The 18450-nt window shown below is 32.5% G+C and overlaps 2 protein-coding genes across 6 annotated transcripts; both read left to right on the top strand.

The window, feature by feature from the left end:
• Positions 1 to 2972: 2972 nt before the first annotated feature.
• Positions 2973 to 5142, top strand: LOC102610820 (F-box/LRR-repeat protein At1g67190). 3 transcript variants are annotated; one of them, XM_025102163.2, is made up of 3 exons: positions 2973 to 3301; positions 3421 to 3556; positions 3673 to 5142. In XM_025102163.2, the coding sequence occupies exon 3, from the start codon at positions 3676 to 3678 to the stop codon at positions 4930 to 4932; it is 1257 nt and encodes a 418-aa protein (XP_024957931.1). In that variant the 5' UTR covers positions 2973 to 3301; positions 3421 to 3556; positions 3673 to 3675; the 3' UTR covers positions 4933 to 5142. The 3 variants fall into 3 exon arrangements, with proteins under 3 accessions (XP_024957931.1, XP_006487945.1, XP_006487946.1); XM_006487882.4 differs by having other exon boundaries at positions 2973 to 3226; XM_006487883.4 differs by having other exon boundaries at positions 2973 to 3226; positions 3443 to 3556.
• A 5056-nt stretch (positions 5143 to 10198) lies between these two features.
• Positions 10199 to 17132, top strand: LOC102611523 (transcription factor TGA9). 3 transcript variants are annotated; one of them, XM_052432968.1, is made up of 13 exons: positions 10199 to 10956; positions 11056 to 11207; positions 11307 to 11401; positions 11709 to 11797; positions 12011 to 12289; positions 13189 to 13233; positions 13362 to 13421; positions 13548 to 13625; positions 13740 to 13788; positions 14379 to 14650; positions 14743 to 14964; positions 16518 to 16660; positions 16783 to 17132. In XM_052432968.1, exons 2-13 carry the CDS (start codon positions 11095 to 11097, stop codon positions 16868 to 16870), a joined length of 1533 nt encoding a protein of 510 aa, XP_052288928.1. In that variant the 5' UTR covers positions 10199 to 10956; positions 11056 to 11094; the 3' UTR covers positions 16871 to 17132. The 3 variants fall into 3 exon arrangements, with proteins under 3 accessions (XP_052288928.1, XP_052288929.1, XP_052288930.1); XM_052432969.1 differs by having other exon boundaries at positions 10199 to 10952; XM_052432970.1 differs by having other exon boundaries at positions 10200 to 10956; positions 12014 to 12289.
• The last annotated feature ends 1318 nt before the right edge of the window (positions 17133 to 18450 follow it).

The raw sequence follows: 18450 nt of genomic DNA on the forward strand, positions 1-18450 counted from the left end.
AACATAGGAAGAGAGGTTCTTTTATTTTCCCTCAACAATGCCACTAAGGCCTAATTTTAATGCCATAATCTCATATTTAATTATGCAACCTTTTGTTGATTGTCTTTTGGCTTCTTCAAAATTTATTATGCTATCAATTAAACTTTAATGCCTTAAAATACATCACCTAATTAACATAGGAAGAATGGTGGATATTCTTTGTACATATTTCTTCCTCTTTCTATTTAAATCCAACAATATGTAACCATTAATAATAATTAATTATAAGTCTTTTGAAACATTCATTTATTTTATTATGCTAGCAATTAAACTTTAGTGGTTTAAAATACATCAATTAATTAACATAGGAAGAGATGTTCTTTCATATTCCCTCAACAATGCCACTAGGGCCTAATTTTAATGTCATAATCTTATATTTAATTATGGGCCTAAATTTAATTTTAATAATTTTAATGTCTCTTCCTCTTTCTATTTAAATCCAACAATATATAACCATTAATAATAATTAATTATAAGTCTTTTGAAACATTCTTCAAATTTTATTATGCTATCTATTAAACTTTAGTACCTTAAAATACATCAACTAATTAACATAGGAAGAGAGGTTCTTTCATCTTCCCTCAACCTCATCTTTTTATATTTTCTATTATCTAAAATATCTAAAATATTGGTGGATATTCTTTGTACATGTTTCTTCCTCTTTCTATTTAAATCCAACAATATGTAACCATTAATAATAATTAATTATAAGTCTTTTAAAGCATTCATTTATTTTATTATGCTAGCAATTAAACTTTAGTGGCTTAAAATACATGAATTAATTAACATAGGAAGAGATGTTCTTTCATCTTCCCTCAACAATGCCACTAGGGCCTAATTTCAATGTCATAATCATATATTTAATTATGCAACCTTTTCTTGAGTGACTTTTGGCTCCTTCAAATTTTATTATGCTAGCAATTAAACTTTAGTGACTTAAAATACATCAACAAATTAACATAGGAAGAGAGGTTCTTTCATCTTCCCTCAACAATGCAACTAGAACCTAATTTTAATGTCATAATCTCATATTTAATTATGCAACTTTTTGTTTAGTGCCTTTTGGCTTCTTCAAGCTCTCTAAACACTAAATACTTAAGATTTGTTATGTTTAGTTTTTTTTTTAATTTATTTAATCAACACCCTCTTTAGAAAAATACTTGTATTTTTATTGTTTGATTTATTTGAATTTTTGGTATTGTATGCTTCATGGAGTACTCTTTTCTTCATGAGTTGAATAATGATAAAGATAGTTGGATGATAAGTGCTAGGCTTTGTAGGATGTGGGAGTCTCCTAATACTAAAAAAAATGGAGAATTGATTAGTGTTGACATGATTTTTATTGATGAAAAGGTTGTATAAAAAATTCATTCTCCCATTGTTTTCTCTAATTTTTTTTCCCAATTGTTTCACACTTAATGTAGTATGTGTTTTTTTTTGTAGGAAAATCTAATGCATACAACAATCAGGAAAACTTTAGTGACAAAGTTTAAGCACATGTTGAGTGAGGGTTCTTTGTACAATGTCAAGAATCTGAAAGTTGTTTCAACTACAGGCGAGTACAGACCACTTTCAAATCAGTATAAGATTATTTTCTTGGTTATAACTTCTCTTAAGAGGTTAGAAGAAGGAACTGTCAAGATTCCGATTAATGGATTTCAATTCGTATCTCCGAATTTGATTGATTTACGTGTGAATGATAACACAATCCTCTCAGGTATTTTTTTAATTATTAATGTTTGTTAATCTTTAAGTGTATATTAGAAATTATTAATCCTTATGTTTTAACATGTTTATGTTATTTTTTCATAATATTACAGATGTTATCGGAAGTTTATGTGGTGTGGGTGATATTGAGATCGTTGGAGCTGGTTGGAAAAAAAGAGATATAAAAATTCTAACGGATTAGTAAGTTGAATATAATCAAGAAAACTACGACTTTATATTTTTTAGTTATTTATGTTATTTTTTAATTATTGGTTCTCTTTACATTATTAACTTTTGTTAATTTTTATGGATAGCTCGGTAACAACAAAGATTACTTTATGGGGAAAGTTAGGGGAGATGTTTGATCCAAACTTGTACAAGAAAGATGAAGGTCCTTGTATTGTGACAGTAACTTCTACAACCATTAAAAAATTCCAAGGTGATTATTTTTTTTAGATCCCACTAATTAACATTTTTAAATACAATGTGGCTATTTTAATATTATACACAATTTTGGATTTTGTTCAAGTTTCGTTTTAAGTTACATTTGCTCTAAACAGGTGAGGTTAATTTCTCTGCCACAAGTGCAAGCAAAATCTACATAAATCTTCAAATAGATTATGTAGCATCATTAATTGAAAGATTTTCTACCATCTCCAATGTTGTGCAAGTTAGTAAAAGTCTTTACATGTATTTTACTTATTTCTTTTATAATTTAACGCATTGCTAAGGATCCTCCATTACAAAATTTAATTTGGAACTTATCAACTACAAAAGGTACAAGGTCTGTACACTTAAACTATACACGTTAATATATATTTTTAACGTTAACAAAAAAGTAATTAACTTTCATAAATAACATTAATTTTATAAGGCTACCTCATTTAAAAAAAATTAATTTATATTTTTTCTCAATTTTATCGAGCGTAAAGAAAAAAAATTAATAATATTAAATTTATTTTCTAAAACCGCGCGAAGCGCGGTTTTATTTCTTAGTATTTTATAAATGACAGGACATACAATTTTTATGTTGAAATTAACATTTAATAACGTCATGTAAATGCCGAAACAAAAATCAACATGTCATACAATCTCCTATGATAAGGGCATGTCATCTATATCCTGACTAAAGGCACGACATGCCATACGTGTCTCAAATATTTGTATGACATATCATCTGAAAAAAGCTTTAAAGAAATTGCGTGGATTAAGCAAATGGAAATGGTACTTGCTTTTACTCACCTGCCAAACAGGAGCAGAGACTCAGAAATAAAGGGCTTTCATGAATTCCAGAGTGGGCATAATCGCACAGTTCCTGTTGAATTCAAATCCTTAAATCAAAGGAAAAAGGAAAAAAAAAATCAACTCTGGATAATTATAAATTGAATTCTCGTTAGCATCCACTAGCTACAGTACTGCGATCACGTTCCACTTTTTTCACCTACTCTTATCTAAATCAACAGCGTCAATCTCGTTTCTGGTGAGAATCTCTTCTCATTTTTCCTTGTGGTCATAGCTTCGTTAGCTCTTTAGTGGTTTCTTCAAATTTTTGCTGGTACCCAGATGTTAAATTTTGTGTTATTGATCGGATTTTTTATCTGTTGTTTATGTTCATTTTCTTGTACTCTTGATGGGATGTTCAACTTTTGAACTGTTTTTTTATTTAAATTTCAGTGGTTCCTGGTTTTTTTTGAAGCTATGGCGATTTCATTACCTTACGTGGAAATCCGGATACTCAAAGTTGAATTTTGGTGGCTTTGATTCAGATTGCTTCATTGGTTTGCTGATTTCTTTTGCAGATCTAATCAAGGTTCTTTTTGTCTTTATGGATTGGATCAACCTTTTTCTATTTAGATTACTGTTTGGGTTATTGGTAATTGAGTATTTTTTATTTGATTGACATTGTCGGGGGAATTCATTTGGTAGGTAATGGAGCAACTTCCTGTTGAAGTGATTGGTAATATATTGTCTCGGCTTGGAGGTGCCCGAGATGTGGTGATAGCCTCTGCAACATGTAAAAAGTGGCAAGAGGCTTATAGAAAGCACCTTCACACACTCTCCTTTAATTCAAATGATTGGTCTGTTTATCATGATTTGACTACTACTCGACTAGAAATCTTGATAACTCAAACGATATTCCAAACCAGTGGATTGCAAGGCCTGTCTATTTTGATGGATGATGTTGATGAGTTCTCCGCATCCACAGTTATTGCTTGGCTCATGTATACTAGAGAAACTTTGCGTAGATTATATTATAATGTCCGGACCACTCCAAATGTTAATATTCTTGAAATTTGTGGGAGGCAGAAACTGGAGGTGCTGGCATTGGCTCATAATACAATCACTGGGGTTGAGCCTAACTTTCAGAGATTTCCTTGTCTGAAGTCACTCTCTTTGAGTTATGTCAGTATATCAGCTTTGGATTTGAGTCTTTTGCTCACCGCATGTCAGAAAATTGAGATTTTGGAACTTGTCAGTCCAGAGATTGCAATGTTGGATGCGCAAGTGACCGTTGAACTGACCAGTGCAACACTGAAGAGTATTTATGTTGAAGCTATTAGTTTGGACAAGTTTATACTGGAGGCTGATAGTATCGAGCGTTTGCACTTGAAAGACTGTGCTCTTGAACTTTTTGAACTTGTTGGCAGGGGGACTCTGAAGCATTTCAAGATTGATGATGTTAGTGTAATACATCTTGATATTGGTGACACTGTAGATAATCTTGAGATCGTGGATGTAAGCAGCTTCACAATATTTTGGCCAAAATTCTACCAAATGATCTCAAGATCATCAAAATTGAAGAAACTCCGACTTTGGGATGTGGTGTTTGATGAGGATGAGGTTTTGGATTTGGAAACAATTGGTGTTTGTTTCCCGCAGCTGAGCCATCTGTCATTGAGTTATGACTTGAAAGATGGGGTGCTTCATTATGGTCTGCAAGGGTCTGCTAATTTGGAGAATGTGGCTGTGCTGGAGCTTGGATGGCCTGTCATTAGTGATCTGTTCTCACATTGGGTTGAGGGTCTCCTAAAACGATGCCCAAATCTTAGGAGGTTGGTAATTTTTGGTGTTATTTCAGAGATAAAAACCCATGAAGAATGTCTGTTGTTGGCAAAATTTACGTCATCCATTGTTCAGCTCATGAGGAAATATTTGCATGTGGAGGTGCAATTTGACTACGAGTAAAACTTCTTTGAATTTTTTTAGTTAGATAATTCAAGTTTGGTTTACCTATGAATTGTATGAGCACGAGTGCAGGTACAGTCCCCAAGAATCAATTTCTTGTTGTGCCCATAAAGGATGGTTGAAGCTTTTTGATTAAAATTTCCATTGTAAAAAAAAAAAAAAAAAAAAAAAGACTTGGTTTTATTTTCACTGTGGTTTTGTTATGCTCAATCGCTTTGTGCAAGCTTCTTGTTTACTCAAAGATTAAAAATTGTGTTGCTCTTATCTCTCTCTGACACTTAAAGACATGTGGTCACCCTGGATGATGTTGTGGAGTTGACCCCTACTTGTCAAATCAAAATTCATTAATTAGAGTTGGTTGGACCCGTGATTCCAATGATTCTAAGTGATATTTTCAGTTTATTTAGGCTAATTGGCATATAAATATATTTGTAGGAGTGTCAAAATCGATTGACCTTTCTAAATTAGTATACGTGGTTAGGACTTAAAACTGATTATGATTTAATAGCGTTGCTAGTGTTTGCAATATGTCATTAGTTATCAAACACATGATTTACGCATAGGATCTGTTCTTGGTTGTTTCGATGGCAGTCAATTTGTAGTGATTGTTCATTTTGATGCTAATGATCCTTTGTCCTGATATTGAAGCCCAATAATTTCATCAATTCTTTTATGTGTTTTGCCAGTGTCTATTATAACTTTCATTCTAGTATGCTTGTATTCTTGGCTAAACATTGCATTTAGCCATCTTAGTGGTGTCCTTTTCATGGTTCTAGTTTTATGAGATGTGTGGAGCCCTTTTTCTTTGTGGGGTCAACACATTATTACCTCCCTCCAAAGTTTTCCTGTTGTCCCACAGGCCCATATCACTTGATGGAAATAGGGGGCTATAATTAATAATTAGAAAAATGAAGAAGATAAAGGTGTAAATGGTGCAAGTCTGACATACCTCTTTCCAAAAGTAATTCATTTGCATAGCTTTGTTATAATACACGTAGTTTCTTCGAGGAGTAGAATTTTTTTCTTTTCTTCCTTTCCTCAGAAGAAAGTGAAAAATAAGCGATAGTCATCTGACATCAATCTTGTCTATTCTGCTGTAGTTTTTAATAGTGGATTTGTAGTCTTCCTAACAAAAGAACATAATATGCTAAACTGAATATGCATGCTTTTGTATGATCATAGGCTCTTGTATTAGTGGATATCTATTGTGAAACAATGGATGTGAATGCGATGTTCAATTCCATTGCAGAAGTATATTTACAGCACTCTGGAATTACTTGAGAAGCATGCACGATGGTATTTTTGGTAGGTTTGCAGATATAAGGTTTAGCAAGTGAACTAGAATTGTTTGATATAAAACAAATGCTACTGTAGTGTCTTATGGGATATTGTTATACTCAATGATTAATAGTTGACGTGCTGTGGACTTGCAGGAGTTAAGTCTCACTTCCTGTTTATAATTTAAGAGACTTATTATAGGCTATTGAATATGAATCCTATATTAGCATGTTGGTGATGTTTCTAATAACATTCAGATTATGACACCTAGCAACTCTAGGCAATGTTATTATCTAGTTGGATCAGATAATGGCACAAAGGACTCCTTGTGTGTGAGCTAGCATGAAATGGCTTATTTGACCTTCCTTGATTGGTGATTGTGCTAAAAAATTTAGTTTCCACATGAGTTGAATGTGAAGGCAATGGTGTAGACCTGCCATTGACAGCCAGTCAAGCAGAATTTAAAGTGTAGCTTTCTTTTATATTTTGCATTTTGTAACTTCCATAATGGGAAGATATATATCAAGCTCCTGAGTTAACATCTTGATGCTCTTACACAAGTTGAAGGATGATGTTGAAATGAATTTTTTCTGTTGTCCATTTCTGAAGCCGTCTTTGTTTCTCTGTTTTTTTATCATTTCCTTCAACTTAGTTTCATCAGCAAGTTATTTTTGGGAATTTAATATACTGCAGCCAAGGGGTTGTTAGTGGAAATTCTGGCTAAAGTAATTTGCTAGAAATTTTAGGATTCTTGTACATTATTCCATTTCATGTTTTTAGGACATAACTCTTGGTGGATGCTACGAGGAGATTGTGGTGGTCTTTTTTTCACATGGATATAATAAGGCTGTCTGAAGCCATCAGGTACTATTTTCTACTTCCCATGGCGTTTATTCTTTGTCACAGAAAATCAGAAAGGGTTTTTGGCATTTAAAAAACCTATTCTATTAGCCAGTGCAGAATCCATATCAAACGTCAGTAAAGAGATTGTAAGTTTCTGGGGCTGGTTGTAGGAGAGAGATTAAAGCGGTTCCTTGAATGTTGTTAACGCATTGTCTAGTGTCTAAAGTTTGAAAGTTGTTGAAGCTATCCAAACTGGTAGATATTTCATCACCGAATAGACCCGTTACTGATCTACCAAGCATTTCACCTATAATTTGTTTATTACAAGGCCGTGACTCGATGATACTTGTTGTTAGTAACAGTTTATAATATATGAGTGATTTATGATTTGTATGGAACAAATGACTATTGAGGGATTCTTGAGAAGATGGCAACATATTGTAAAATCACTTACATTAGAACTTTGGTTATTGAGAACAAATCACTTGTGTTAATTTACAGGTTATAGGATTGGAAGTCTGTGTTAATAACTTGGTAGGTGATGTAATGTTAAGAGCCATATTAGAAGTAGGATGGAATCTCAGATAATTGCCAAACTTTGTGAATCCATTAGAACTGTGGGGCGAATAATAGCATATCAAAACTTCTAACAATTGAATTATATGTAAATTCTTGGAAGACCAGCTTTAATCTTTCTCCTTCTGCCTACACCAGATACAATCAATCTCTTCAATGATATTATCCTTTTACGTGGCAGAAAACATACTATTGCATTCTTAATGTTGATTTGCAGCTATGCTGCTGGGTTCATCTCATTAGTTTGTTTCTGTTGCATGCAACGTAATCAATGTACTTTCATTTTACCAATTAGCTATGCATATGGAAAGTGCGGTGCTTCTCATATTTGGGGGATCTTGTTATTGTGAAAGTTAATTTTCTATTATTATCTTCATTATTTTAACATTTTGATTTGATTAGAATGCTGATGTATTTGTGGGGGCTTGAGCTCTTTTTGGTCATGCTACCTTTAAACTTTGATTGTACATTCAACAGGGGTGTTGTCAATGCCAAGTATTTTTTTTTTAACATAAGTTTATCATTTTTCTTATAATATATATGACGATAAGTCGATAATAAAGGTAGCAAACATGTTATAACGATATACTAATTTCATGTCCTCAGGTTTGAAAAGAAGATCAATTTTTGATTTATTAATTTATTGCTGATAGATTAATCAAAGCAATACAATTGAATATTAAATAGGTGAAAAATTATGTGAGTTTTCTAAATGAATAGATAAATTCGATGCGATTAATTATCTATTAATTCTGAATGCTATCATTTTTAGTCAACTGTTCTATCCATTGGATCGGCTGTTTTATTTTGGGATTTTAGAAACATTGATTTTGACATTACACCCACTTCAAGAATATTATGTTGAATTGAAAATACATTTTATTCCAGTTTTGCAATTTGATATGATTCAATTATGCCGTGGACAGAAGCAAATTCATCATTTGTTTTTTTTTTTTTTTTGAATGTCTGAACAAGAAAGGAGTTGAACTAAATACATGAACATTCTTCTTCTTCATTTTCTAAATGCCAGCACCTACTTCTATTTTTATAGCTGGATTTTACAAATTCATCAAAATTCAACAACCAAATTTGTGCGGACAAAACTAATCTTCATAAATGGAACAAAATTAAACAACAGACAGGATTTGGGAATAAGTTGACCCTTCATAATTCTTCGTATCTGGCAGAGATTTTGACATTTATATGACAACATGAAGCTTTAAGCATGTTTATAGCTGAAAAATATGCTCAAGCTACATATATATATATATATATATATCGTTTTAATATTCATAATCTTGATTACAATGTGATTTCGGTTCATTGCTAATAATTGGCCAGCTACCATTTAATAATAAAATTCCAAATTCTTTGTATACAACAATCAAAAGACTTGAAACAACCCATTGGGTTTTTTTTTTTAATAAACTTGTCACACAATTACTTTAACCATACTAATTTAGAATGATGTTGTTCTCAGTGTAAGCCAACGTGTAATATAAACAAACCGTTAATGACTGCTTAATTTAGTAGTTATGATTTGTGTGCTCAAAATGACAAGCAATGACTTAATGTGGTTTCATTAAATCTTGCAAAAAGCATAATTAATGCTAGGATTAGATCCACACCAATCACTTTTTTTTTTCCTTCCCTTTGTTCTTTCTTCAAACATACAAGTACGGTAAAGAAACCATTAAGAAACTTCAAAGGCATTCAAGATCCACATAGAATCTATAATCTAAATTCTAAAAGAATTTATTCTCAAGATCTTCCATATGAAGAACATGTCTGCAAGGTTCATTGGGAACCAAAGCTAACAGAATAAAATACATATTCTACCTTTTACCTAATCCATGAATGGTTGCCCTATTTGAGCCAAACCCCCTATTTTTTTAGACCAATCATTGGAATCATTGAGGAATAATTGGTAGAGGGCATTTTGCCTACAAAAGTAGAAGATGAGCACAAAATTAAACAAATGTAAAGAAGATTATGGGTCCATGACCTAAAACTTTCTTATTTCTCTATATTTAACAACAATTGTGCATATATATCTCCTCAATAATTTGGTTGTGGAGATAGGAAACTATTAGATATATTCAATTTTGTTGGTTAATTCTCTTTCCAACTTTTGATTCGTGTTTGTTGATTTGGGCAAGAGACTTTAATTAAAGGCAAACAATAATGGGTAATCGATATCCTAATGATGAGAAAACGTAATAAGAATGAAATTAAGGTTTCGGCAAATGAGATTTTAGCTCGAGAGCTTTGATGAAAATAAATTTCCAATAAGGGAAAGGAATCTTGATGTGGCACGGTTTTAGGTGATGACAAGGATTGGATGTTGACCCATCAACAAGGGGGATAATACCAAACAAATCCACCTCAAAGAGCATAGATTAAAATTATACAAGTGGGTTTTTGCTTCTTGATTAGTGATTAATATTATTGTTGAGTATAATAATGTTTTGGTTGAAACGGGTATGAACAAAACCTAAAAAACAAAATAATAAAAAAAAAAAGAAGAAGAAAAAAAAAAACTAAACAATTAAATCCCTCTCTATATCTCTCTCAATTCTCAAATGGCCCCTAGTTGTCAAAAGCAGACTCAATCCTTCAATCCCCCTTTTTGGGTGTCTAAAAAGATCAACATAACAAACATCCTTTACAACTTTTCTTTTTCTTTCATGAAAGAAAAACTTGTCTCATCTTTATATTAATATTTAAATGTTGAACTTCATATTTGTATAATTTACTTCATTTTATTTATTTATTTATTTATTTCTTCTTCTGTAAATAAGTACCTGCTTCCCCCATTAAAAGAACCAATAAGAAAACGCAGGCGGTTACGAGAGAGAGAGAGAGAGAGTATGGAGTAGGAGTCAGTGATTCTAGTGGGTTCCTGCAAAAAAAAGACCCCACCTCTGTTTCTCTACCATATCTAATTTCCAAAAATTTTATTTTTAGTTTTATTTTTTTGAAAAAATAAATTTTTTTTTTTGGATTCGAACCCCACAAGAGGGACCTGAGAGTCTGAGACAGGCCTGCAGTTAGGACAAGATTTTGTTGTACTGAAGTTTTGAAAAAGCCAGCTGATAATATTTACTACTCAGTACACAAAAACACAACACCAGTGTGTGTCGTTGTGATAAATAAATAAAAACCAAAGCAAAGCAAAAGCTACAAAGTCTTTAAAACAGGTTAGGTTTCTTCACAGAGAAGTAGTTAAAACAGAAACGAAAAGCATATAGATAGAGACATCCCCCAGCCCCGGCGCCAGCACCATCAGTGGTGATCTCTAGCTTCCTTCGTGAATTCCAAAGGCAGGTATCGTAGTAATAAATTAATATGATGAATTGTTCATTTGTTTTTGTCTGTGATTAAGTATATGAATATAACAACCATTTGTTTTATTCGCTTTAATAGATGAAGATGATGAGAATGGTCTAGAGTTGAAGTCTTTGCATGGCGAGTCACAGAATTGGAGCCGCTGGTGGGTTATCTCACGATTCTGCAGGTCCTTCAAATCTCCATCACCACCATGTCCCTTATGCAACATCTCTTCATCAAGGCTTCATGTATGCTGTATATGGGTTTTTTTTTTTACTCTCTTTTTTTCTGGGGGGGGGTGGTGGGGTTTGTAATCATTAAAAATTTTAATCTTTGGTGAGTCTCAGTAACCAAGAAGGACCTGCTTTTGATTTTGGAGAGCTACAAGAAGCAATTGTACTGCAAGGAGTCAAGTTTAGAAATGATGAAGCTACTAAAGCACGTATGCTATTGCTACCTCTTCTCTCTCTCTCTCTCTCTTTTTTCTCCTCTTGTGACGTTTGATAAAAACAAACATTTCCCTCTAAAGGCTAAAGGACTTACCATTTCCAATAGAGTAATGATTCTTTTGCAATACACTTGAATGTTGTGAAGCTCTAAACTTGGAAATTTTTTTACTGACTCCGCAACTGAACAAAGAGATTTATAAAAATAAAAAAAAAGTGATTTTGAAAAAATCTTTTTTCTTTTCCCTTTTCTTTTTGATTTGATCCTCTGAGATTTTACTTTTGTTGTGATTCTCTTGACAGCTTTATTTACAGCAGCAGCAGGAGGGAGACCAGCTGCTACTCTGGAGATGTTTCCTTCTTGGCCAATGAGATTCCAGCAAACCCCAAGAGTAGTCTGCTTTCTTTATATCTTTTCGTTTGACCATTTCTTTTCTTTTCTTGTGTAACTTGTACAATAGATAAAACCCAAACCAATATGAACCAAAATCAAACATGTGCTTTGCAAGTACAAAGTTGATTCTCTTTTTTTTTTACCCCCCGAATATGATGATTCTGGGGATTATTATTATTCTTTTGGTGGTAACCCCATTTGATTAAATTAGCAGGGAAGTTCAAAGTCAGGAGGGGAGAGTATTAGTACAGACTCAGGATCAGCACTCAACACAATATCATCAGGCAAAGCTGAGGCCTCACAGTCACAGCTTGAGCAGCCAGAATCACCCATCAGTAATATCAATCATATAAAGCCGTCTGCTTCTAATCAACAACAATCAGTAGAAATGGCAAATGATGCTTCAAGAACAAGACCGTCATCATCTCAGCAGAATCAAAATCATCAATCTGCAGCAGCATTAACAGATGCAAAACCATCACAAGAAAAGGTCATTGATCATATTTCATCATTGTTATTTTTATTTTCTTTTGTTTAATTATTAATTAATTAATCTTCTTATCTATCTTTCTTTTGAGAACCCAATCCCATGTCCCCAAAATCTCAGGAAAAAGCTGGTATCTTTTTATTGTTATTGTTATTGATATTATTACTGTTTTGATCTTTTTCTTTTTTGCTTCTTCAAAAAAAAATACAAAAACACAGATCCCCACAAACCTTCAGGGAGAATCAAAAGGACACGTTAGTTTTTCTGATCAATGCATCTGACATTAAGAGAGAGAGAGATAAGATTATTATAGAGTATGAAAAAAAAATAAATCAAAAATTAAAAAATTAATATCCAAAATAATAGGCAAAGAGAGAGAATCTACTCAGTACTACTACTTTTTATGTTACTATTTTTTTTTTTATACAGCTTTTTATATTACTATAATTCAAAAAAATTACGAACTTTACTCATTCCCTATAACAAGCTGATTAATTGATATTTGTAAGCCTTTCAAAATCTTTTTTGGAACTATAAATTGAATGCCAGCAGCAGCAGATACTGACGATTACCTGGTTCAAGGTACAAGACTGTAATGCTTAGAATTTTATGACCTCTAATCATGGAAACTCTTGACTAATAAACAACTCCTATGCATCTATATATTCTAGAGACTATAATTTATTAAATTTTGACTACAGTTTCCTAGATTGTTTGTCTTTTTAGTCTAAGTTGCTAGGTTCATTCTTCTTATTTTTTTTCTTATATTTTCCTCTGGTTTCTCAGCCACCAAACAAGAATCCCCTCATTTTACTCACCAACTACTTTTTTCTTTGCCAAATTCTGTGAAATGAAAAGGGGTAGTCTTATTTTCTGATCTATATTCTTGCATAATGTTGCAGAGAAAGGGTCCTGGTTCAACATCAGACAGACAACTTGATGCTAAGGTATTAAAATATAGCCAAATTCATTTTCTTTTAATTTGTTGGTGTCATTTTTATTTTTTATTTAATTTTGCATTTTATTTATTTTTTAAAGTTTTTGCTCTTAAGAACGTTGGGCTAATTGATTTCAGACATTGAGACGTTTGGCTCAAAACAGAGAAGCTGCCAGAAAGAGTCGTTTAAGAAAAAAGGTTTGTTAATGTTGTACTCAAAAAGTTATTTAATATTTAATAAAATTTTTCCTTTTAAATTTTGTCACTAGAAAGAAATTTTTTATATTTTTGATTTTTTTTTCTTTTGGGTCTCCTCATGAATAGGCCTATGTCCAGCAGCTGGAAACTAGTAGGATAAAGCTGAATCAGTTGGAGCAAGAGCTTCAAAGAGCCCGCTCTCAGGTTTTATTTTTATTTTATGAAAATAAAATTTTATTATTTTTATTAATATTTAAGAGATTTTGGGTTTTTTTATCTTTTTTTTTTTTTTTTTTTTTTGGTGGGTTTGTTTAATAGGGACTGTTCTTGGGAGGCTGTGGAGTTGCAGCAGGAAACATTAGTTCTGGTAATTACGTTTCCTTTTGGAATTTCAACAATTATTTACTAAAATACCCCTAATCTATGAGCCTTCAGCCTAGTTGATTTTCCAAGGTGAACTTTGACCCACAATTGAATTTGATGAATCTTTCTGTTCCTTGTTCTCTAAATTACTCCAATGTTCTAGTCAAGTTTGGCACACACTACAAGCTTCTTGATTTCGTTCGCTCTTTTTTCTAATAACTTGACCAATTTCTGTGTCATAATTCTTCTATCCAATTGATTTTCCTCTTAGAAGATCAAGATTAATTCAAAAAATCGACCTAAATTTTCCCATTATTTTTCCGTAAGAGTAATGTCAAAATCAGAAGACTGTTTTGGCATTTTGTGAACCCATTAATAATTTTATAATCTATATCTTAAAAATCAGTACGTTATTGATCCATGCTACTGACTTTTCCACCTCTAACAAAATAATATGACCCTGAAAGTATGTACCTTATTTATGTGGTCCATTTGCACGGCACATAATTAGAAAGAACTCACAACGTTTGTTCAAATCAAGAGATCATATTGATATGTTTGTTCATTATTATTATTTTTATTTTGTATGTTCAGGAGCTGCAATATTTGACATGGAGTATGCAAGATGGTTAGAGGACGATCAACGGCACATATCTGAGCTCCGAAGTGGGCTGAATCAACATTATTCGGACGGTGATCTCAGGATTATCGTAGATGCATACATTTCACATTACGATGAAATTTTCCGGCTAAAGGGTGTGGCTGCAAAATCCGATGTGTTTCATCTTATCACCGGAATGTGGACCACCTCCGCGGAGCGTTGCTTCCTCTGGATGGGCGGTTTTAGGCCATCCGAGCTCATCAAGGTTTGAGTGTTGCAAGTTTATCATTTGTAACATGTGCCATTACATGAATAATTGATGTACTTAATTACTGTGCTTATTCTTGTGTTAATCAGATGTTAATATCGCAATTAGACCCGTTAACAGAACAACAAGTGATGGGTATTTACAGCCTCCAGCAGTCAACACAGCAAGCTGAAGAAGCACTCTCCCAAGGCCTGGAGCAGCTCCAACAGTCCCTGATCGAAACCATTGCCGGTGGCCCTGTCGTTGATGGTATGCAACAAATGGTCGTCGCATTGGGCAAGCTTGAGAATCTAGAAGGCTTCGTTCGCCAGGTAATCAAAAGTCTATTCAATACACACAACCAAATGCCAATTATTGACAATTTGACATATAGGGAATAGGACATGGGGCATGTCAAATTCAGAAAATAGAGCACTTACTTTCCAAGTTAAGATTGGTGCATTTTTTGAAAATGATATGTAGAGAAAGAATCGAATAAAAATACCTTATTGTTGAGGCAAAATGAAATTGAGGGGCCTTGCTCCTCAGGTGACAGCTCATGTAAGGCCTACTTCAGGTGATTTTAACAAAAAGCTTGTTGATTTTATTTCTTCATTTCTAATTTGCGTGTGGCGGGTTAGGTGATGCATTGTGTACATGTCAATTAAAGTCAATGGGAGACCTTGTAGTTATTCAAAAATCTAGATTGTCTTTTGACCTTTATCCACTCGTCAAAAAATGTTAAATCATTCTGAGTAGTTGGCTACTTGGTTCACCATTTATAATTAAGATGTGAGAAGCTTTTGATTTGATTTCTTTTACAAAAAAAAAAAAAAAAAAGAATAGGGATTATTAATTAATTAGTCGAAATTAAAATTAATTTCTAGATAATTTAAATGTTTATCTCAACAAGTAAGTGTCTGATAGCTTGTTTTGCGCCGCAATTCTATATTACAAATGAAAGGGGTAAGAGCCCCGTGGCTTATTCTTTCTTACATCATATTGATTTTAAAATGTTATTTGACTTTTGTGTTTTCACATAAATGATTTGCTACACGCTAGTCCATTGAGTTTTAGATTGATTACCCTTGGAGGTTCTTGATTATCATGAATATTTTGTTTGACCATAAGTGTTTGTTGATCAGCCGTCCCTATCATCACTTCTTGGTCAACTTTAAAATACAATAAGATTTTTACAGATCATCATCACGTCATTTTTGACGCGTGTACGATGGATTTGTGTGTAGTCATGTATATGTATATTTTTTTCCTCATAGGATAATGTATTGCTTGAGTTTGAATGTAGGGATTTTTTTGATGTGGGTTTTTCATCTAAGAGGGTTTCTATCAAAAGGTGGGATGATAGTGATATATGTTGAAATGAAAACCAAGGCTAGACCTATCAATTAAAAAAAATTTCAAATGATTATATTTTATTGGAAAAAATAGAAACTTTATGATAATTTTTTATATGTATGATTGCAATTGTCCAAATCCTGTGAAAGAATAAGACAAAACTTTCTTGAGTTTCAACCATTTTGAAATGCTTACGGTTTGTGTCAAAATGCCTTTGCATTATGGTCCCATTTCAATTTGTATGCACTTGTGTTTTTCTATATATTATTATTACATTTGTCCTCGTCATTTGACATGCATAATCGGTAATGTGAATTAATTTATTTATGACTCGTGCTACACATCGTAAAATTTTATTTAAGATTATATCTCTAATGACGTAATTAAATCACCTAGAATTTATGAAAAATCATCCACCATATAATAAATGACGTGTTACATACCACATCATTCAAGATGAAATTTTAGATAAAATTTGTAGGATGTCTATTATTACTCTTTGCTAATCTATGCAATATTCGATATGTAGGCTGATAATTTAAGACAACAAACCCTTCACCAACTCCGGCGGATATTGACAGTGCGACAAGCGGCACGGTGTTTTTTGGTGATTGGAGAGTATTACGGGCGATTAAGAGCTCTTAGTTCCCTTTGGGCATCTCGTCCTCGAGAGTAAGATCGATCACGTTAATTTGTTGTTTACATGCTTAATTCCTTAACATTAATAAAGACAAATAAATTGTGGCATTATTAATATAATTACTGTGGTAAGTTATTTAATTTATTATCAACAGGACTATGATAAGTGAAGATAATTCCTGCCAAACGACGACGGATCTGCAAATGGTTCAACATTCACAAAATCATTTCTCGAACTTTTGAGGAAGAAAGCCAAAAAGATTAGTTATTAGATAGGTGCCTCAGTGATCAAAGATTAATTGCACTTCAAGGATGTGACATATTATGGGGCCGTTAAATATTTTAAAGCCACGAACTTTAGGAGTGATAGGATTTCTTTTTCCTTCTTTTTCTACTGCTTTTGAATATCTTATGCTGTTAATTAAGATAAATATTATGTTGTCTTGTAAATGCATATGGTCAATTTTTAGTTATATATATATGATGTGAGCGATCCTCATGGAAAGTACCCATGCAATTAATTATATGGAAAAGTTTAAGCGAAGTGTATACACAATTAATCTTAATTTATCAATATGATTAAGTATGCTGCCTCTTCTTCTAATGGCTCTTGAACAACGTCAAAGGCTGGAGAAAGAAAGATAGATATGAACTCTTTTCATCGTCTTCTCTTAGCGCATAACGAATGGAAAAGAAAAGATAAAAAGGGAATTAAATTGTCATCTTTTAATAACTTTTCATTAAAGGTTATCTACATCAATGAAAATTCTGAGATGGGGATGTCTAAACGGTATAAAATGTAAATAATTGAATAATACGTCACTCTTTCTTTTGGTAATATATCACCAGTTTATCGTAAAATAACGTTGTATTGCTTAGAATGAAAATTTTAAGGCGCATACATCTGTTTAGTATTGTTTTCGATAATACACCGTTGTTTTGTATTGTTTATATTAATAAAATCTCCCTCATCCTGTCGAGGTTTAACAAAGAAACATTGTGTTGTTTAGAATTTGTGTTCTAAAAGTGCGGACGTCTGCAAAGAGAAGAACTCTCTATGTGTCAATAATGTACTATAAAAATGCTTTGACACAAAATGGAGTGAGCGAGAAGTGGGTTTGTTTTGTTGCTCTTCTTTTAAGTGAAGTGGTTGTGAAGAAGAAAGAGTATTCAAATGTAGAAAGAGAGAGAATAGAAAGAGACCAAGTTGTCTTTTCTTAACGGGTTACTATTTATTAATTGATTTGATTATGCAAAAAATTTGAGTAGTGGTCTATATACCTTATGAGAGAGAAAAGTTGGTGAAATAAAGCTAGCTATAGGTGCGTTCTTCCATTTGTATGAAGTGGTTGCGATGGATTCATTTTTCTAATGCACAAAAGGATGAGCAAAAAATAAAGAGAGTAAACGATTGATTGAACTTGTTTGGCTTCTTGTGGTATTTGAGTTGAAAAAGAAAATGTGTTGTGTGTATATATATATTTACGGAATATTAATAAGGAGGGCAAATTGCATGGATGGTGGACAAGGTTCGGTTGCATTATCATTATATAATAAATATATGCATGCATGCTTTTCGGCAATTGAAATCTAAGTCACACCTATAGGTTCTTTTAAGCCCATGATACTTCAGAAAAATGATATAAAAATTAAAAAAGAAAAAAGAAAAAGAAAAGAAAGAGCTAGATACCTAGATGAAATAATCAATTATGAATAAAAATTATCATGGAAGGGATTTTGCAATTTTAATAAAAGACGAGATCGACTTTTACAACATTATAAATATATTTTACATTATTGTAAAATATATTTTACTATAATAT

The sequence above is a fragment of the Citrus sinensis genome, chromosome 8 (genome assembly GCF_022201045.2).
Source record: "Citrus sinensis cultivar Valencia sweet orange chromosome 8, DVS_A1.0, whole genome shotgun sequence".
Taxonomy (NCBI): domain Eukaryota; kingdom Viridiplantae; phylum Streptophyta; class Magnoliopsida; order Sapindales; family Rutaceae; genus Citrus; species Citrus sinensis.